Source organism: Catharus ustulatus, chromosome 7 (genome assembly GCF_009819885.2).
Source record: "Catharus ustulatus isolate bCatUst1 chromosome 7, bCatUst1.pri.v2, whole genome shotgun sequence".
In the NCBI taxonomy this organism is placed as follows: Eukaryota; Metazoa; Chordata; class Aves; order Passeriformes; family Turdidae; genus Catharus; species Catharus ustulatus.
In genome coordinates, this window is record NC_046227.1 from 36,658,768 (window position 1) to 36,679,977 (window position 21,210).

The 21,210-nt window shown below is 42.1% G+C and overlaps 1 protein-coding gene across 1 annotated transcript in view; it reads left to right on the plus strand.

Moving 5' to 3' along the window:
* LOC116998849 overlaps window positions 1-21,210 on the plus strand; it is a 59,578-nt gene that overhangs the window by 28,517 nt on the left and 9,851 nt on the right. The window contains exon 5 of the mRNA XM_033064981.1: window positions 15,393-15,541. Within this exon, the coding sequence (XP_032920872.1) occupies window positions 15,393-15,541 (149 nt within the window). The remainder of the gene's footprint in view (window positions 1-15,392; window positions 15,542-21,210) is intronic.

Sequence of the window (21,210 nt, forward strand, 5' to 3'; positions counted from 1 at the left end):
TCTTATACTCTGTCTTTATGCCTTGGTATGCATTTTTAATTAGATGCGCTTCAGTTCTTTCACTGCTTGTTAACACTTTCGTATGGTAAGCACCGTCTCCACCAGTCCTGCGAGCCTTCTCCGTGCTTAAGAAATTCGGATTTGCTTCTCCTAGCCACGATTATCATTTGATACACAGGCTTGTTCTCTGGCTGGCCTGTCTGCTGAGTGCTTACACTCTCATCGTGGACTTTTAAGGTTGTTCCCCTACACAGCCGGTATAATCCAAATGCCTTTATTCTGCTTAAAAATATTCTGTATACAGAGAAATAGTGTTTTCGCTATTTGTCTGGGCTGTTTCCGGACTTCAGCAGCTCCAGTTTGGATGCCTGACATGGAGGAGTCCTGCACAAAGCCTGCAGTGTGTACAGATCAACTGCCTGCATTGTGAGAAGTTCTTCTGCACACGCAGAGCGGGTCCCAGGGATCAGGAATGCGCCGAATTAGCCCTGAATGCGTTGGCCATCAGTCCTGTGAATGGAGGATGGATGTGTCTGGAGGGGAATACTGGAGTCCCAAACACATGATAGCTTTCAAGAACTGCATCTTTCCTGAGTGCCAGTATTGTTAAAGCAAAAAATTACTCTTTTTTTTCTTTTTTTCCTTTTTTTTTTTCTTGCAATAGTGTGAACCCATTCGTGCTTCCACTGTTCTCTTTTGCCTCTACATCTGACTCATGCCACAGGCAAAGGACTTCACTCTTTCTAACTCCTCTCTACACCATCAGCTTTCTGGAGCTGATCTGGGAACTGGGATGGAAAAACTTGACCCCACTCCACCCTTTCCTTCTAATTTGCCCACCCTTCTGCAGCACTTGCCTTGTGTTTCAGAACCTGAACAATCTCCAGGATTTTGTACCCTGCCGAGGGACTGCAAGGTTAAAAAGTGACTAAAATGGCTATTTCCATCTCAGACAGTCTTCCCTGACCCCAGTGTCTGGCTGGGGGTGAGGTTGCCAAAGGTCACAATCCACTTCAGAGTGCACAGAGATCGATATCTGCAGAAGCCAGTGCCTGGATTTGCTCCCTCGCCACTGCTGTACTTCACAGCGAGGAGCCAAAAAACATTTCTCCTCCCTTCCAAGAAGAAGGGGGAGAAAAAAAAAAAGGAAAAAGTCTTGTCTCCACACTTCCTCCCACCAGGAGGGCATTGTGTTTGGCCTCTGCTCCACTTTTTGTTATAAATTTGCATGGTGTGATGTTTGCTTTGGCCGGTGTGGTGGCAGGGCAGCAGCTGGCACGCCGACACCGCGGCCGGCTCCTTTGCTGCAGGACAGGACAGGGCAGGTCCTCCAGCCCCCTGCAGCACTGGAGAGGAGATGCTCAGTCTCTGGGAGGCTTCAGGAGGTGGAACACCCTCTCTGAGGGTTTGGGATGTCGAGGGCCGCGTTTCGCGCTCACATGTCGCGATTTCGGTACTGGTGGCAGAGCACGGAGCTCGGTGCTGAGCCTGCGGAAAAGCATCGCATCCTTGCGTTGGCAGGGACAACTGCACATGGACTAATGGGTCTTTTCCACTTTAATTTCTACTCTAAAATGACTCTTTGTTACTGTTCTCAGACTCGGCGCCAACCGTCACGCCACACACCAGATCTTTCTTTCTTTTCTGCCCTTAGCTTTGCAGAGAAGCCTTTAAAACAAACAAACACAAAACTGTGAGAAACCGAGGGAAGATATGGACTGGCCCACTCGTTAGTGCTGGAATGTGGAAACTATGAAGACATCTTTTTTTATTACCAATGCTGGAAAGCACAGTCACTTGAGTGGGCTGGGATACAATTTATACTACATGCAGTAGTTAAAAAAAACTGCAAAAATGGGTGTAACCCTGGGCTGTGGTTCAACTGGCCTTTCAGCCCCCACTTGAGATCAGGCCATCCCAGGGGGAAACTGTGGTTTGGAATAAGAGCATGCATTTAATTTCACTCGGAGAACTTATTGGAGTTGGCACTTCAAGAAAGAAGCTGAAGTATATTTTTTGTCATGATTAGTGGCCCCCCTCACCACTACGTTTGATTATGTTGGAAGCTGAAAAGTTAAATTCTTATAAAATGATGATTTACAGTCCGTGATTATCCAGGTAGGGTGCGTGGATTGTGCCAGCTTGGTCATGGGACTCCAATCTCATCCTATTTCATTGCTGTGAGAAAATAAAACTAGAATGTAAAAAAGCTGAAAACACATCCTCTGATTGCTCAGGGAATTTTCTTAGTCATACGTTATCTTTCCTAGTAGTTTCAGTTATTTTGTCTCCACTAAAACCCAAAGCAAAACACTGCCCTGACACTTTCCCCTTGATTTTGGATTTGCAGTGGCCACATTTTATTTTTATCTCGTGTCGTCTTTTCCCCTATGGTTATGCAAATCCATGGAATGGGGGCCAAAGGGAAGAGGTAATTTTAAAGCCAGCAAATTCCAGTGGAAGGTTTCTTCAGCTGCTCTGAGCAGGACTATCCTGGGTGCTGCTGTGGAGATGGGGCTGCCTCCAAATAGCACAGGGGTAGGTGCCAAGTGGAGAGGTTGAATATTTTCCTTGTAGACGCATAACTTTGCCCACAGGATTGAAGTCTCTTGCCTTAATGCTCTGCTAAGCTTCTCAGGAAGCACAAAGCTGTGCCTAAGGAAGCACACGTTAGGGAAATGTGTCTCCTTATGATCAGCTGCCTGGTAAAGCCTCTGTGTGGAAAAGGTTTGGTGGTGGGTGAAGTGTGAGGCTCATGAGAAAGATCTTGGAGAAAATAAAGGGCATCAGCATTTCATTGTTTTCCCCAGCAATCTTTTGCTGTTTCAGTTAGAACTTACTGTATTTTGATACACTGCTTTTTTTTTTTTTTTTTTCCCTTCATTCTCCCCTTTTCCCCTGTCCAGGGAATTATTTTGAAATAGTAAAATCTATTTTATTTCAAATTGATCTAGTTTCTTTCCCCTCCCTCCACCTCTGCCCTAATACAACAATATTTCCTTAAGCCTGTATTTAACTCTTTTCTACAGTAGTAGATATTCAATGAGGTCCCTGCTAAAAATCCAGCACTACTAACACTGGGATGTGCTTTGTGAGCAGACATGAGTGTGCCAGTGTACATGTGTGGATGTAGAATCATAGAACATGAAATCATTAAGTTTGGAAAAGACCTCCAGGATCACTGAATACAATATTTGACTCATCTCCAGCTCTTCAATTAAAGCAGAGCATTGAGTGCCACGTCCAGTCTTTCCTTGGACACCTCCAGGGTGGTGACTCCAGCACTCCCTGGGCAGCCTGACCACCCTTGCAGTGGTGAAATTCTTCTCAATGTCCAACCTGAACCTCTCCTGGCACAGCCTGAGGCAGTTTCCTCTTGTCCTGCTTTGTAAGTTTTACAGAAAAAGCTGGAGATATCCAGAGTATATGGCAGATGCAAGAGCCTCCTGCCAGGGCTGTGCTCTATCCAGTGCTGGGTTAGTCAATGCAATTTGTGGTCAATGTCTGGAATCACATTCAACGCTTCTTTGCTCTTCCTTTGAGTGCCATTGCTCTGCTCATTACTGCAGTGAATTAACCAGAGTCTCTAATCTTCTGTGGGGCCTAAAGTTTCTGAATCCAGCAGCACACAGAGCCTGGCCTTACATGATGTGTCAAGGGCTCTAAATGCATCCTTAAATGCTGCTTAAACTAGGATGAGTTTAAATATCAATTCAAGCTTTTCTCTGTTTTGGGATGGGGAGATGAGGGCGTGAATATTTATGAAAATAAGTAATTTAGGTGCAAGGTCCCAGGTTTGGAAAACTTGGCCCATTAAATATATGCAGTGAGGGTGCTTGTGGTTATATAAGATAACAGAATTCATAACTCATTTGGATTAATCTTTCATGTTACTACAGGGGCACATTGTGTTCGCATTCCTGTTGCCTGATTATGAATTTATTTTCCAGTTTTTCAAACTAATAGACATACATGGTTTAAAATGCCTGACAAGGGCTATAGGATTTGGAGTATAAACTCTGTCCTCCACTTTCTTGTAGCACCATATGGATGCCTGACCCTCCTCAGAAAGAGCCGAGTCTCTCCCATGTCAGTCTGCAGAGGAACTGCCCATCTGAATGCCAAAATAAGTAGAATAAATTATTTCCTTGAGATACACATTCTAATGTGCTCAACCTCAGCGCTCTTTTTCGCATGTTCAGTTCATCTGTGAATTCTCTGGAAGTCGAGTTTTTTTGTTCTGGCTTTTGGACTCCTTGTGATCTGGCTGGAAACTGGAGCACATGGAGCCTGGGATGTAATCAGAAAATGCCGTGTGAAAACGAGGTCTGCTGGGAGCAGCATCTTTGTTAAATTCCAGCTACTCCAAACTTGTTCCTTGCTGCTCCAGCCCTGAGCTCGCTGGTCGTAGGACTCTGTGTGCAGTCTGAATTGATTTCTGAGCCCAGCTAAGGGAAAGAGTTAAGCTTGTTCTCCCCTTCTCGTTGGCAGAAAGTTTGCAGTTTAAAATTACATACTGACTCTGGTGTAGAGACACAAGAAATTATAGAGCAGACACTGTCCAGGACAACGTATAATTTAAAATGTACTAAAGAATGTATACCACATGGCAAAGTAAGTGAAGTGCTTCTTCAAATATAAGTGTTTTGCATAGAAAGGCTGTAATTATCCACTCCTAGGGAAATGTTTGCATTCATTCTAAATCAATATTTACTATTCATCTCTTGTGTTCAACAAAACAAGGATTTAACATTTTTTTGTTTTAATGAGGTACTAAGACTACAATAATACTACAATGTAATTGTCTTGATACAAAATATTGCTAAATTGCGTTGCTATTTCGGGAGCAAACAGTTTTTAAGAGGAGGGGTGTCCCTGTTTGTGAGATGTTACTGCAGTAACACACAATTCAAACCCAGCCAAGCAGGGAGACTCACCAGTTCCAAAGAGCTGTTAAAGCCTCCTCTCTGTTAAGGCCCTTAACTGGGATCATTCGGGTGAGTCCTCTGCCTCCCCCCGAAAGTATCAGCCTCTTTATAATGATTCCTTTTCAGCTGGCATCTCAACAACCACAACAACGATGCGATTTCTTTCTCTGGTTTTAAGCTTGGGTGTTTTTTTTCTTTTTTTTTTTTTTATTCCCCCCTCTCCCAGCATCTTCCAGCAGCCCAGGGCAGGCAGTAATTGGGCTGCAGCCGTCTCTGCACTCTGGTTCAAACCTGTTGATGCAAATGGAGTTTCCTGAACTTCACCCTCCTGGGAAAATCTGGGGGGGGATGAGGAAGTTTGCAGGATGATATCAGAGCTCGGTCCTTTATTTTTTTCAAAGAACTGATCTACCTTGAAAAAGTTTTTTGTGGTACTTGGGGAGGGCATGGCAAAGGAAAAAAGCCCTGAAATTGCATGGGAAAGTCACTGCCCATGGTGAGGGGGGTTGGGAGCAGATGATTTTAAGGTCCCTTCCAACCCAAACCATTCTATGATTCCTGCACCAGGATTTGGGTGGAATGAGAGCATCTGAGAAGGATCAGAGTCTCTGGGAGGAACAGCACATTTAATCACAGCCTGTGGCACTGCTATTCTGTGGTTAGGAGGATGTCCCTGCACCAAGCGTCCCTCTCTTTGAATTTACCTGGCATGTCTTAAGAAGTAATTCTCAAACTTCTCCAACTTCAAAAAAACCCAACAAGCATGCATTTTTGGCACTGCTGTGGCTCCATGTGAATCAAATCAGATAACTGGAAACACTTTAGTTGGAAAATCCTTTAAAATCCTTTTCTTTAATCTCCATTTTTTATTCTTGCACACTGCCCACCATATTCCAGGCTCTGGCCTACCCTTCCCAACACTAAATGCTTCCACTTCTGCTGCTAAAAATCACAGTACAAGCAGAGGCTCTTGAGTGGATTTCAATCTCATGCTCAAGCAGACCTTCCTGTATTTTTTCCCTGAGTCTGAAGTCATTCTTGTCCTCTTAGAAAATCATGCACATAAATGGGGTCAATAGCCCTGAGAGAAGAACAGTCTCTTTCCCCAGCAAATGTTATTGTAACTGGTGTTTTAATTCTCCAGATATCACCCTCAGTGTGCTGGGGAACAAAGGGCTGTATAGTGCCTAATCATTCAGCAGTGATCCAGGGAAAAAGCAGAAGGTTAAGAGCAAGTTCCTAAAGTCTGTAAAATCAATGGGACACTAGAAAGGGAACTGAAGTGTACCAGAAGGGACCTCTTGAGGGTCATTAAAAAAAACAGAAACTGATTATGAACAGAGCTTTTACCCGAAGAACTGGAGGGGGCCAGCAAAATCATTCTGCTGCACTCCAGTTAAATGTCTAATAGTGGAGACATTTTCTACACAGCCCATAAAGGATAATGAGGATGCCTTTGATAGCTTTCAAGAAAGTTGTTCTTGTCAGTGTTGACAAAACCATGATCTGGGCAAGCACTCTGTGCACATACAGCCCGTGGTGACAGTACACAGAAGGGGAAAGGGGAGATGGCAGCACAAAACTCTGCATTCCACCCCTGGAATGCATCCTGTCCACCACAGGTGGAAACATTGGATTGACCTGACCATATGATGCCAACTGCAGCAGTGATTGCCTACTGGCTTGGTGCCTCACCTTGCTGCAGTGGGGGATGCAAGGAGAGGTGCAAAATTGTGTGACTTCCTCCAGACTGAGTGAGAAAGAGTGGTTCATCCTAGAACTTTTTGAAATTGATTGCCAACAGTAAAGCTTGGACTGGAATCTAATTCCTTCCTGCTCAGTTTCTGTGTTAGGAAAGCAGCCCATGGCAGTGGGAATTGGAATGTTTGCTCCCCTCCTGTCTCTGACCCTGATCCTCTGTGTGGTTCTGGGCGAGTCACAACTCTGCTGTGATTCATTCTCCCAAGGAAACAAATTAATATGACCCAACTTGCAGATCTAACTGATGTATTCTAAAAATTATTTGTTAAAAAAAATAAATTATGTGTAATTGTGTTTTAGGAGTTTAAGGTCTTATTGGTCACCTTAAAGTAGAGATCTGGCTCATAGAGAGGAGATTCTGCTCTGTTTTTAGACTATAGAGCAGCTCTGTTGGGGAAAAAATACCAGAAACCTTTCTAGTAAAAATGAACTCTGAGTTCTTTGTACTTCAGACGAAACAAACCTTTTCTCCAGAAACAGGCGTTCACAGGGATGAACTGAATATGAGTCAGTCCAACAGCTCTACAGCCAAATTGTGAAACTTTTGTGTCATTGCCCTGTGATTCCAGCTATCTTCAATTAATAGAAAAAAATGCAGGAAATTCAGGTGGAAGGAATGCATGGAAATTGAAGTCAAAGAAAAATATTCGTCGTGGCCTTGGCAAAGTGAGTTTTCTAAGCTGAAGGAGCTTTTAAGCAATTAGCATCTGCTGTGTGCAATTACCGAGTGACACGCAGCCCCAGATGGAGGGCTCAGCAGCCAGTGGCCATCTGGATTTCAGTCTCTATCAAGGGTGCACTCTGTTCTGGGCTTCACCTGGCCCTCCCTCTGCCCCACGTTGCACAGTCAACCTTGAGTCATTGGTGGGGGAAGCAGTGAGACAACTCCTCCAGGTCTCTCAGGTCCAAAGCTTTCTGAAGTCACCAGAAAGATTATGACTGGAGGTGCTGACCTCTGAATTGATGCATTGCCCCCAGTTTTCCAAAATGAGGTAAGTTACTCGGCTAGAATCCACCTCTCAGCTGTAAAAGTGGCTTGATGTGCACCAGCCTCTGTAGGGACACATGGCTTGGGAGCCTCAGCATCTGAATTTGCACAAAGAAAGTCAGCTCTTAAAGGGAGAATTTTGTCAACAGCCCTTTTTATTTACAAAAAAATGCAATTAAAATTTTTCTTAGAAGTGCTGAGAGGTATCAGACACAACCACAGAGACTAATTCTCTGAAGTAACGTAGTTCTAAAAGTGAAACTATAGTTCAGTTTGTGAAATTCAAAAGAATAAAAATCAAAACCAACTGACAAACAGTTTCTGACTACCCTGTATCTAAAAATGGGCCAACCTCATTTGGTCTATTTAAAAATTGTGAACCCATAATGCTCATATGCCAAGTTCAGCATGATGAAAATGAAAACAGTTGAGGTATAAACCCTTGGAAAAACAGGGTTTATAATGGAAACAGTAATTGACTCTCAAATACCGCATCAAAAATACAATGCTATAATACAAAGCGTCGTCCTTGGGATCCCAGCTCTGCTTCTGACCTCAGGTTGGCAGACAAACACCTCACCACAGAGCTAACTAATGGTTATAGGTTTGGTGTTTTTGTTGTTAGTTGTTTCTTCTTTTTTTTCGTTCAAGTGGAACATGGCAAGTGAAGAAAATTTATAGGAGCAAAGCAAAATTGGCCCACAGTTCAAAAGTTCTCTCTTGCAAGCTTTTGATATTTTCCCCAATCACTGATTCTCTCTCAACTCCTAAGACTGATGAGATGCCATGATTCTGCTCTGGATGAACATTTTATTTTGGCTGATGACTTTATCCACTTCAGATTTACAAAGAGTTTAACTGTTCCTTCAGAAGTCAAAAAATTTGGTTATATTGAATGGACAAGACCAAAAAAGACCAATATCATTGCAGCTGTTGACTTTCCCTTTTGTTCATTTTTGTTCACTTTTGTTCTGCATGACTCTAACAGAGAGGAGAGACAAAGCAAATATTCCATTGATCTCATTGAAGATGCTTCCCAGAGCCTTTTCCTGGGATGAACCAGGGTGCTACTTTTGCTGCCAGTTATGGCTCCCATGACATCAACACAGAAAGTACCAGCTCTAGCTGAAAGTATCATTAAAGGTGGTGAAATGGGGAAAATCAGGAAGTTCAACAGGGGAGAACCACCAGTCAGCTGTGAAGACATGTTAAATGAAAACACCATAAGATCTGCATGCATTAAAAAAAAAAAAAAAAAAAAAAATTCTACCAAGGTCATTGAGCTTGAAGTACTTTAAAAATTACTGCTGTTCTGTGCAGCAATAGGTTATCAAATTCACGTTTTCCTAAGTACTGAAGGACACACAGCAGAACAATTTTCTGTCCATAAATGGTCTCCTTTAGGCTACAGATTAAAAATAAAAATAATAGCTTTGGTTTCTTTAGGCGCTGAAGATGATACAGAGCCACAAACTTTGATCTTGGTAGAGCTGCACCTTCACCTCTGCCAGCTTTGCAGTGGCTGAAGTGGTGCTTGTGACTTGACCAGGTGGGTGCACAGGCAGAGCAACTCAGAACTTTGTTGGTGATCACTGCTGACACTTTTCAAATCCAAGGAAGTAGGTCATGGACATTCCAGAAATATAATTTACCTCTTCTTAGGCAAGCTTCCCAGTGATGGTCCCATGGGCACTCTTTAGCCATTGAACACCTTTAATTTCAAACCATCCTGTTGATGTCAGTGCAGAGAATCTGGAGCCTGACCCAGAATATTGTTATTAAAGGGTTTGGTTTTTTTCCTCCTGGAATAGAGAAAATTTACCTTTACTGGCAACTATGTCTTTATTCAAATGCTGGTCCTTGTGAAAATGACTGGGAAAATGCCAGTGCAAACAACAGATAAAGATTCCAAGAATTGGCCCTTTATGACAAGTGATTTATGATTTATGCTCTAAACCATATAAACTACGTATTTCTATTTGGATTTTCTAAAACAAGCCAGGAGAAAACAACAATAGCTTAGCCAAAAAAAAAAAAGTGTACAGTTGTGGAATGTTAGTACAGTCTTTGGCAAAGCATCAAATAGAGATAAGGCTCGATTCTATAGGGATATTAACATTTTTTAAAGTAATCAATGTGAAATAAATCCGAGAATGTATGTTTAAATTATAAAAAAATCCAGCATGAATATGGATTTTGTAGTTAACTGCTCCCTGTTGTTTTGGGCTCTTGTCCTGCTTTAGCACAATTTTTGAGGAGGAAAATCCTGACTGGAGCACAAGTAACATTTCCAGTCCTATTTTAGGTGGTTTGCAATCGTGGATTTCCCTATTTTCCTTATCATTTTTCTTTGATTTGCTTTTTTAAGAGTATTATCCAACTCGGCAACTTGGCACGGCTCAAGTGCACAACTGCAACCTTTTCCATGACCCAAAAGTCAGTGCCACTCTGTGGGTTGGCAGTTTGCAAATAAAACATATCCTTAATGAAGTGTGGAAGCTCCTGTTCTTTTCCTTCCTCAGGAGACGTGCCTTAATCTCTGGCTCAGAGCCTTGTCAAATGCTGCAGTACAGAACTGGCAAGCTCAATGCTGCTAATGGATTGAAACCTCCACCAGGTTGTTCATTTCTAGAGGTTTTTTTTTTCTCCTTTTTCTTTTTTTTTTTTTTTCCTAAATACTGCAGCAACCAAAGCATCACTCCAGCCCTCAGTCTTCCATAATGATTGGTTAGGGACTTCAGTTCTACAGTACACGTAAGAGAAATTTAAATTATGCCACTAAAATGTACCAAGGATTTGGTTGCTTATGTAGGTCAATTATTAAGGGAAAAAATAAGATTAAAACCAGGGGGCTGTGCTGTGTATTTGAAGTTATTCCCGAAGATATAAAACTGTGCTATTTATGCTTATAACTTGTGACAGGTTCTCCAAGTCACAGGCATTTTGTCTCTTCTACAGCAGAAGCTGAAAATGTTTGGAGCTTTCACATTTATTTTATTTTTTTAAATTTTCTTTTTTCCTGGAAAGTGACCATAATCTAGTGAAAAAAGATTTGAAAAAGATGACTAAATTTGATAAAAATGTAGTACTGTTAAATATTACAGGTCTTGCTTTTTTCTTTACTTTTTTTCTTTCTTTTTTTTCTGGATGTGTCTGACTAATATTGAGACAAAGGTAGTTTTCACTATTTGTAGCAGAAATTGAGATAAATTGATAAATTTAAAAAAACTCTGTATTTATTTTTAAAAATGTTGGTTTTATTTTTTTTTCCTTATAACACAAGTATGCTAGGTGATCTCAGGTTATCTTTTCTAAAAACACTGGGGTTTATACAGCTGAAGAAAATTATACCTCAGAATTTACCTCTTTACTGAGTCATTTGGAGAGGGGTCCAGGCTGCTTGATCAGGGTGCAAAATCCAAAGCATATTTTCAGCACGGTGGGCAACAACCATGTATTGCAACCTGTTGTTGTCCAGAGCTTGAGAACTTTTACACCAGGGAAAAAAATAACCAACAACAATTTAAAAAAACCAAAAACAAATACAAAAATAACAAGCGGCAAGGGGAAAAAGCAATTATTGAATCCCTCCTGCTAGGGGCAGGAATTTGTAGTGTTCCTTCAGTTTCTGTTAACCTGGTTCTGTCAATGTCAATAACTCTGTGACATCCTGGGAGGAGGGAAAGCCGTGGGATGCCGGGTACTTGGGTGCTAAAATATCAAATATTGTGTGTGAGGTAGCGCCGTGTGCTCCATTGTGCCTGAGCTCCTTCAGGCACAGGGACTCGTGGGGGAAAGTAGGTTACCCTCGGCTCTGCTGGTGGATGGAAGGGGTGAAAAGGAGCTTTTTCACATTCCTGCCTTTTCAGAGCCACGCTCTAGCACGTCTCTGGAGGGGCCGCGGTGTGATTTCTCTGCCGAGCAGATGGGAAGTCAGGTTTCCCCAGCAATGCTTTGGCAAATCGTGGGGTTTATATTGAGGGTGGAAAAGCCCTCTAAGGTCATCAATTCCAACATTCCCCAGCACTGCCAAGGCCATGCCCCCAGGGGCCACATCCACACAGGTTTTGGGTCCCTCCAGGGATGGGATCCAGCACTGCCCTGAGCAGGCTGTGCATGTCCAGTGAAGGATTGCATCTCTGTGGATGCACAAAAGTTCTGTGCATCTCTGGGAACTACTGGAGTAACTATTCTTTTTGAATATATTTCCATCAGTAAATAATGTATATAACCTGTGATGACCCTCATTATTTCCCCTCTAGAGCATTTCATTAGGGAAAGAGAGGGAAAATCCATGCATCATCTCACATAGAAGGTCTAGAACCCCTGGAGCAGCTCAGCAGCTGCAGGTTACTTGAAAACACTATTGAGCTACCTGCTGGAAGAAGGGGTTTGCAGTGTGTGAAGGCAACAGGTTTAGGAATGGAAATAGGATGTGATACAGGAATTGACCCAGCTATGCAGAGTTATGTCAGTTCAGGGAGTTTCTGGAAGAGAAGATTAAAAAGGAAGAAGTAATGTTTGGCTATCTGTTCTTAGAAGGTTGAGTCTTATGTTAAACACTGTGTGTCTAGAATGCCTTGGAAGAAGACTGGAAGGATACCAGAGTCCAAGGGAGCAAGAGGAAATGTGTGGAGGAGATCAGGTGCTGCAGAAAAGCTGAAACTTAGAGGGAGAATCAGTGGGAGCTGCCTGGAGTGAGGAAAGGAAAGAGTGGAGAGACTAAAATCTCTTTGCTAACCTTGTGCAAGGATGGGCTAAAGAGTTTAACACGAGGTGAGAGGATTTGAGGAGCTGCTGGGATGTGGCTGCATTATTTAGCTGCTGAATTTTGGATGAATGACTCTGGACTTTGAAGAGCATTGTGTGGATCATGTCCCAATAAAGGGAATCCTCACTGAATTATTCTCCTCTCCCTGCACAGACCTTGATTAGTGGTAAAGGCCCAAAGTGACTAAGACACATATTAATGCAAGGTCTCCAACTGTAAATCAATATTTGAGGTAAATGGTTTTAACTGTTCATTATGGAAACTTCATTCTGAGAACAATTACAAGTTTAAAAGTGAAAGTGAGATTTGGCAAGCAGCATCCATACTTAATCAGTCACACGGTGGCTTCTGTGCTTAAGATGGAGATTGCAGCTTGTTTGTTCTGAGAAATGCAGTTCATTCATTCATCATGTTTATTCAAATTAGGGCTTCTGAGGAGTAATGACAACGGTATTGTGCAGAATTACCCGCTGTGGTTTAAAAAATGCACCTGCCAGTATGAAAATCTGGTGATGGCAGGTTTAAAAAGAGTTCAGCAGCCCAGTGTTACCCTGTGAAAAACAGCAGAGCACAAGCTCCTGTGACTACCCTGACAAGAGCAACCTGTATTTGCAACTTTAAATTTCTTCTTTCTCTTGATAAACTTATGTTTCTGTCACTAAATGTGAACTTCTACATTGTCAGCACTGGAAATGTGGGCTGTATCACAGCTACATTAGGAAGCACCTTGCTAATTGCTGCTGAATTAATTCAGGTATTTCTTTCATTTTCTCGAGGAAAACCAAAGTTTCATTATTATCTTTGTTTTTGCAGAGCAATATATTTCCTTGATAACCTAAAGTTTTATAAATCTCTTCCTTACTGAATTTCTTTATATTTTATTAAGGCACTTTACCTCTTATAAGGCATGATTACTACTGACAAACACATATACTGTCTTTTGGAATAGTTACTGGGTTCTTTCTCTGTTCTTATAGAGGTCCCATTGCCAGTTCCTCCTCCACCTCCTCAGAATTAAAAAAAAATAGAAATAACAATAAGAGTCTTGCTGTTTTCTCCCTTCCAAGTAGGTAGAAGAAAATTACTTGATTAGATTATAGGGTTTGTATATGTGTTTAAAGAATTTATTGTGGGAAATCTATACTAGAGCCAAAACGATTAATGGTAATTAATGTTCCCACATTTAATAACAAAAGAATTAATAGAGAGCAGCCACTTACCATAAAGTGTTTCCTTGACATTTCTCACTAAAAATAAAATTTCTGAGCATGCCACGTAGATTTTTGGGAAAGAAGAAAGAGAAAGAAACATTTCACTGTAATTTAAACCATTATTTCTCTGACAGCTTTTTATCTCCTGTCTGGAAGAAATAAACATATTAAATTTTTTATTAAAATAGTTAGGCTTTGTGAGAGTACTTTTTTCCCCAGTGCAATAATAAATATTTATTTGTGCCAGAAACAAAGAAGTTTCTCTACGAGGCTTTTACTGATGCTTAGCCAAAGGTAGGATTCTCTTAACCTCATAAATTCAGCTCTTGTGCACTTGCTTTCTCCTCTTCAGAAGAAATTTTTGATGTATAAGTAACATTCCTATAGAGACCGGGTCATCCACTGGTATTGATCACCTGCCTTCTGTCCTCCTTTGATTGTTGTTTATGGAGGATGAGGCGCCCGATATCAATTAAAGAACTGCTCCAAAACACAGAGTTAAGCCACAGCCACAGTAAATTTCCAAATAAATAACAAAACCTTTCCAGCAAAGATCTTCAGACATACGGGCTGGACACTGGATGTGGCCAGAGAAGGAGTTTAACGTGACCTAGCGAGCTCTTGCAAAATCCTCCTTCTGTTGCTGGTGCTCTGCCTATCCCCTGTTGTGTTCCATTGGCATGGCTTTAAATATCACCTCCTACCCAGCAGCGCCGCGGGGGCAGCGTGGCTGCACGGAATGGCAGGAGACTGGTCTTAGGCACTCACATCAGAAAGGGGATTGCATCCATTTGGGAAAAAGCTCTTGGCCAAACTGCCCGGTACAGAGTGAAATTCCATCCTTTTGAAGGAAAGGAAAAAAAAAAAAAAAGAAGAGCATAAAAAGAAAAATACTGTCAGATGTCCATGTACTATTAGCACAGAATAATTTAGACTGAATTCTGCTCTCATGTTTTGGTAGATCTGGATGGGCTCTGCCTGTGATCTGGATGTGGCAGGGGTTTCTCTGTCTGTGCTTCTGGCAAATGTGGTCAGTATTTAACCCAGACTGTATTTTTGTGCTTGCCATCTGCTTGATTCTGAATGTCAGATCCACAACTGGCCTGGTAGTTATTGCTATTCAGCTATTTTGAACCCAGCTCAGTGCAGCAGATAGGAGAGGATGTACTGGTTGTGTGAAAATGTCATTTGAGCTGAGTCTCCTCCCAAGAGTTAAACCCAAATCTTCCTGTGAAAATAATAAAAAGTATGATTTTCCTATATTTTTTTTATTACATTGTTTTCTCCAATGTTGTGCCTTCTTGGCTGTGTTGAAATGAGGAGAACAAAAAAAAGAAAGAAAAAGGAAATCTAGTAAAGGCTGAGCATGTAACAGTTTTCCATCTCATTGGAATACCTAGTCAATGGGCAAGCCACACTAATTCTTTACTAAGTAATTTTCAGAAAGATTCTATGTTTTCAGGTGTGGAAAATCTTCAATATATGACTTAACTGGAAATGTTTAACACAAGTGTGCTATTAAATTCCCTACTTTAACCCTTCCAACCTTTCTTATATGGTCAGGCTACTCAGATTCTTGTTTGGAGCACCTTCTAAAATAATTGGAAATGGCTTTGATGACTCACTGTAACTTAGAAATTTGGATGCAATGCAGGAATTCTGGGAAAACTGCTTACAGTTATTTCATGTTAGGGAAATTACTTAACACTCACAGTTATTTGTATTCTTCACAGGTCTGATTCAGTCTTACAGTTTTGATGTCTCAAACAAACGTCAGCACCTTTACAAGGAGCACATTGACAAGTGGAGGAGACAAGCAAGTGGGCTGGAGAAGACATCTGCCTCCAATATTCTGATGTACCTCAAGGACCTGCGTCTGGAGGTAGGAGAACTGCTGCAGGATGGGAGGGAGAGTTCAGGAAGGACAATTTTTATTTTTTGTGCCTGAAACCTGGGTTGTTTGGGTGCAATTTGCCCATCTCTTGGGCAGCAGTGGTGGTTGGTGGCTGCAGAAATTCCTCCAGATCAAAAAATGGTCATTTTATGTTGGAGGCTGGGGGAAAGGTGTGAGAAGGAAGGCTTGTAAGGGCATCTGTCTCCTAGGGTACAGGGAATTTCCAAGATATGGCCCCCACTGCAGGAGGCTGAGGTCAAAAAGTGCTGTGGTGGGATTAGAAAGAGGTTTTTCCTTACTCTTGGATGATGTGCCCAGTGCCTCCTTTGAAAATGATTTTGCATGTATTCCAGTGCTTCAGCTGGCTGAAAGGCAGCTCTGCCTGCCAGGCCAGCAATGGGAGAACCCTTGGAGGAGACTTTTTGTTTCCTCACTCCCTGCAATCCTTCTGTTCAGAAAAGACCAACTAGAATATAGTGAATAAATCTATTACACAGAGCCACCCAAAAGCACTTATCTAAACCCTATCTGCCAGAGATTAAAATGTTAAGGTATGTCTGATTGTAATCCATTTATTGTTTATGAATTCACAATCCTCTTGAACGTCCCCGGGTGCCGCGTTTTGCGTATGGATCCCTGAACCCGCCGAAGGAAATGTAAAATCAAATGTAGACAGACAGCTCCCTCTCGAATACACATCCACAGAGGCTGAGGAACACTTGTTATGCTAGCAAGGGTGTGGAATAAATTACGCTGAGGAGATTTGCCGTGGCCCCACCTATGTGAGCGGCTTTGTGTGGCACCGCGGAGCCGCTCCTGCGGGAGCGGCCGTCACCGCGGAGCAGACAGGTGGATCTGGAGATGCTCGGGCTCGCAGCGTGGCACAGGACCAGCAGATCAATATTTAATGTGAAGGCTGTTGCAGCCCCTCACATGCATAATTTATCCCTGCTTTTGGGTACAGCTGGGCCGGAGTCAAGCCGTGCTTCCAGGTTGCGGGGGGATTTGGAAGTGGGTCCAAGCGTTTCAGATGGTGCTCACCTTCAAAACGGGGGCAATTCCAAAGCCAGGATCCAACTCTTTCCCTCCCCTCTCCTTTGCCCAACACACAAACAAATGCCTTGGGGAGGTCTCTGAAATTTGTGTCGAATTACACTGACTTTCCCTCGTTGAGGGCACACAGCAATGTGTTTGTATATAACAGAATTAGGGCCCCAGAAAGAATTAAATGTTTCAGAGTTTAATTAAGTGTGCTAACAACACACGAGCAAGGTCAGTCTAATAAAAGAGAACTTTATTGTACGAATTGACACAAAATAAAAGCCCTTTGGGATTTAATTAAAAAAATATATCTTAAAAAAACCCCCACATTATGGGGAGTAACCTGGCCACCCTGGCTCATTTCAGTGAGCAAATATCTCTGCTTGGGATTTTTTTACTCTGACAAATGATTAAATTCCAGAGATATGATAGCACACGATGCCAGCCTAACAAGGTATGAGCAAGAGGGATTTGCTTTTGACTAGTTAAGGAATAAGCTTACTAATTCACAAATTTATTATAAGATTAGCCTTTAATACCTGATAATCACCTTCGTCAAGGAAAATTTCGTCTCTTCAAAAGGCAAATGAAATTTATAGATGGGTCCTGAGCCAGGCTTGTGGGTGGCAGACAACAGTCAGGAGAGGTCCAGCCTTTCTCTCAGAGCAAGAGAAACAGAAACAAGACCGGCATGGCAAAGTCTTAGATGCTGTAAGATTATTAATCTTTGCAGAAAACAAGTTTGATCTCTGTCAGGCTGTCCATTAATTTTGATGGAGGTAGTTTTAAGATCTTATGTTTGCACTTCAGTGGGGCTGTTACAGCTAAATATGCAAGTAAAAATGTTTTCTCATAACGTATACAGACAAGTGCTCCCATTACAAAGGTGATGTTGCCATACAGATATGAGAACATCAGTATTTGCTAGTCTTGTTATTATCTTCTTTGCAATAGCCCATCTGGACCTGAACTAAGAAATGCTCCCAATGTGTTAGGCTCATGCAAACATCTGGTGCAAAAAAAGAGGCCTTTTCTGCTCAAGGACTTTTAGCTCCAACTAATGAAAGAGGCAAAGTGTGGGAGAGAAAAAAAGGACAGAGAGGAAAAAGAAATAGATAAGTTTTCACAGTCCCCCAACCTTTTGCTAACAGATGGAAGTCTGTCTCCCAGCCGAGTCCCATTGCCAGTAAAGGATATTGTGCAACTGTTGAGCACAAGTTTATACCAAGTCACTCCTGAAATGATTTTATGAACAGGTATGAGAGTAGCACAAGGAATGTCCTACACCAGAAGTGGTTGTAAAGACAAACGACAATATAAATACTCACTGTGTTGCTGTCATTAGCTTTCAGATTAAAAAACCGCAGGCTGAGGGCAACATTTTATGCACAGATGCTGAATCTGGAATTAGATTCTCCTCCCTGGGTACCAGGTATCACATCAGTTCTTACACACTTCTGCAGAAACTAGGTGAAACTAGAGAGAGGCAGCACTTGTGGAAAGGAGGAGCAGAGTTAACATTGGACCCTGAGATGCAGAATTCCTGAAGTCTCATTGCCACTGCAGATCAGTATTTGGATCCTCCATCATTTGACACGAAGGATCTGAACCTGGCCATCCTTTGACATAGTGCCTCAGTTCTCCCCAGGGGCTCTGTCTCACATTAATCTCTTGGCTGAACCCAAACCAGCAGAGATGTTCCTGTGGAGCCTCCTAAAAATTCCTTAGGTTGGAAATTCTCTCTGAGATGATTGAGCCCAACCATTCTCCAACCCTGCCACCACAAGACCATGTCCCCAAGTGCCACATCCACGTGGCTGTTAAATCCTTTGTGGGGATAGGGACTCCACCACTGCCTGGACAGCCCTTTTGGTGAAGAAATTTTCCCTAATATCCAAGCTAAACCCATGACTGCAGTTTTTACTGCAGCAGAGGCTCTCTTTTCAATCCCCTACCTGTCTCCAGCTGCCAATGTTTGCAGAAGTTACAGGAATTTAATTATCTTCAGGGCTTCTACCTCTCTATTAAATTGGATTGAAATAAGCCAATGAGTTGGCAAATGGTGAAGGAAGAAAAGGTCTGGCAGACAGGGCCAGTGTGAAAGCTTCATTGCTTCAGGAGAGTTGCCCAAAAAGAACTGAACCCAGAAAAGTGTGGGATTTTGAAATGTACAGCAGCATTTGAACTGTAACACAGATTGTCTGGTCAAGGAGTGAGTGAAGAACAAATAAAGGAATTAAATAGAGAGGAAAGCAAAGATCAGAGATCAGTCCCCTCCTTGGATGACATGGGGAAAGAGATCACAACTTTCCATGATTTGGAATATATTCCTCCCCAAATTAAAAACCCATTTCAAAGTCCAAACGTTAGACAAAAGCTAGTTTATTCAATTTATTAAAAAAAGTCTCAGGCTTTTAGTTCCCATTCCTTCACTTCTTGTGGATTTCTACATACTGGAGCAGGACACAGAAAGTCTGCCCCAGAACATCTGAGTATGGAGCACACAGTGCTGAAGGTTCTTGTGGGGCTGGGACCTGCCTGGGTTCCTCCTGGAGAAGGGACAGGCAAAAACCCCTGTAGAAATCCACAGGCTTCATTGGCAGAGGAGAAAAAGTCTTCTCTCATATTTAAAGTGGCAATTTCAAAGCTAAATGTGTTCCTGAGCAATGACACAGGCAAGGGGCCTTTGAAATTACTCAACAAAGTTATAGAGCTTCCTGAACTTGAGCCAGGCAAAAATACTAGGACCTGAACCAAAAGGAAATATTTTATATATTGAATTTCTTTCGCCTATCAATTTTTCTTTTCTGCTTGGAAATAGTTTTTTCCTCTTGTGGTTGAGATGGAAAGATTAAAATATGATAATGATGTTGTGGAACAATTGTGTTTGGCTGGGTGATAACTGAGCATTTTGGATACCCTGGTACTGGCTTTCATGGGTTTGCACATCCCTGGAAGTGTCCAAGGCAAGGCTGGACGGGGCTTGGAGCTCCCTGGTCCAGTGGAAGGTGTCCCTGCCTGTGGCAGGGGGTGGGACTGGATGGGCTCTAATGGCCCCTCCAACCCAAGCCATTCTGTGATTCTGTGTGTAACACCTGCAGTTCTGCATGTAATTACATCCTCCTTCTCTCTTTTGGTGCTATTTGTGTGTGTGAGTGTAAATATTTGGGGTGGAATTGATGAACTAAATGAGAATCCCACTCCCCATAGGCACACAAGAATTGCTGGATCAAACTGGCAGCCAAGGTGAGAACTGATTTCTCAACACATTAATTTTAAAGTTTAATTCTTACTAGAGGTATTTCAGTTTAAATTTCTATTTTTCCCATACTGAGTGCTTTCATCCCTCTTCCATGCTTGAGGCTGGTACAAGCAGGATTTTGGGGAGGGCTGATGCCCTCACCTCCCACTCTTTGACTGAGAGCTGCAGCTCCACAACACTTTTCCTGCAGCCCACAGGTTGTAACAAGTGTTCAGTCACACCAGCCCTCTGTGAGATTGTACCTGCATTATTTATTAGCCAACAGACATAGCTCTGTCCCTTTTTTCAACCCAGCTTTAGTGACTGTGCATTCAGGGTCAATTCACTCACCCCTCTGAACGCTGTGGAGGGTGAGGAGAGGCAGGGATTTTCCAAGCCTGCTCCTTGGCTGGCTCTCAGCACACTTCCCTTTCAGATTTGGGGGTTTACACGGATCCTTAGGCATTTGTGAGTTAAATTAAAGTATTCCTTGCAAAGAGGGAGATGAGTTTGTGTGGAGCATCAAAGCAGGTGGGCTGATCTGAGCAGAGAGGTATTCCCACACAACTGGTCATTCAAAATCAAGGCACATCATTTTAGTTTTAATATATGAAAACAACTAAATGAGGAATGCAGCACGGAAAACTGCAAGGCAAGCTTGCAAAACAGTCCACACACTCTGACAATGGAGCTAATTTTCGTTTTAATTTTTCTTTTTAATTCCAATAGCAATTCCTAATAATGAGCTGATCTAATTTAGATTTGCATTTTGTCTTTTCAAAGCTATCCTATTACAAATAGTTGAGGAACCTTGCCTTTAAAAAATGATGATATTATCCTGACAGCCTGGGACTGCTGTTGGAGAAAAGATTTTGCCTGAAAGCATTTCAGGAAGTTACAAAACTCCTTTACATGGCCTGTTGGATCTGTGTATGATTTCCAGCATTACACAAAATAAATACCAGGAGACTGGTGTGGTTTATACAAGAGTTTATAGAGAAAAAAATCCACCCACCAGCTCCCTTGCTGAGGATTACAACCAGGTCTCTGCTGCCAAGTCCTCTGTTTAGGTAAAGCATGAGAAAATCTACCATTTTTTTAGAGTCACAAAAGGGGTGCTACAGGGGGGCAGTGAGAAGTTGACAGCTCTCACTGCTTAAAAGGCAGCTGTTCCTTCTCAGGTACTATTATTAATAAACCCTAAGGTAATGTTTGCTCTGAAATATGTCTAATTGAAATAATTTACCCTAACCCTTAGAGAATTATGAAACTGTTTTCATCATGTTCACACACAGCAAAATAATTATGAGATGCCATATGGAAAAGACATCATGTGGTATATGTATTTCTGAATGTATACTTTTTGAAATGGTTC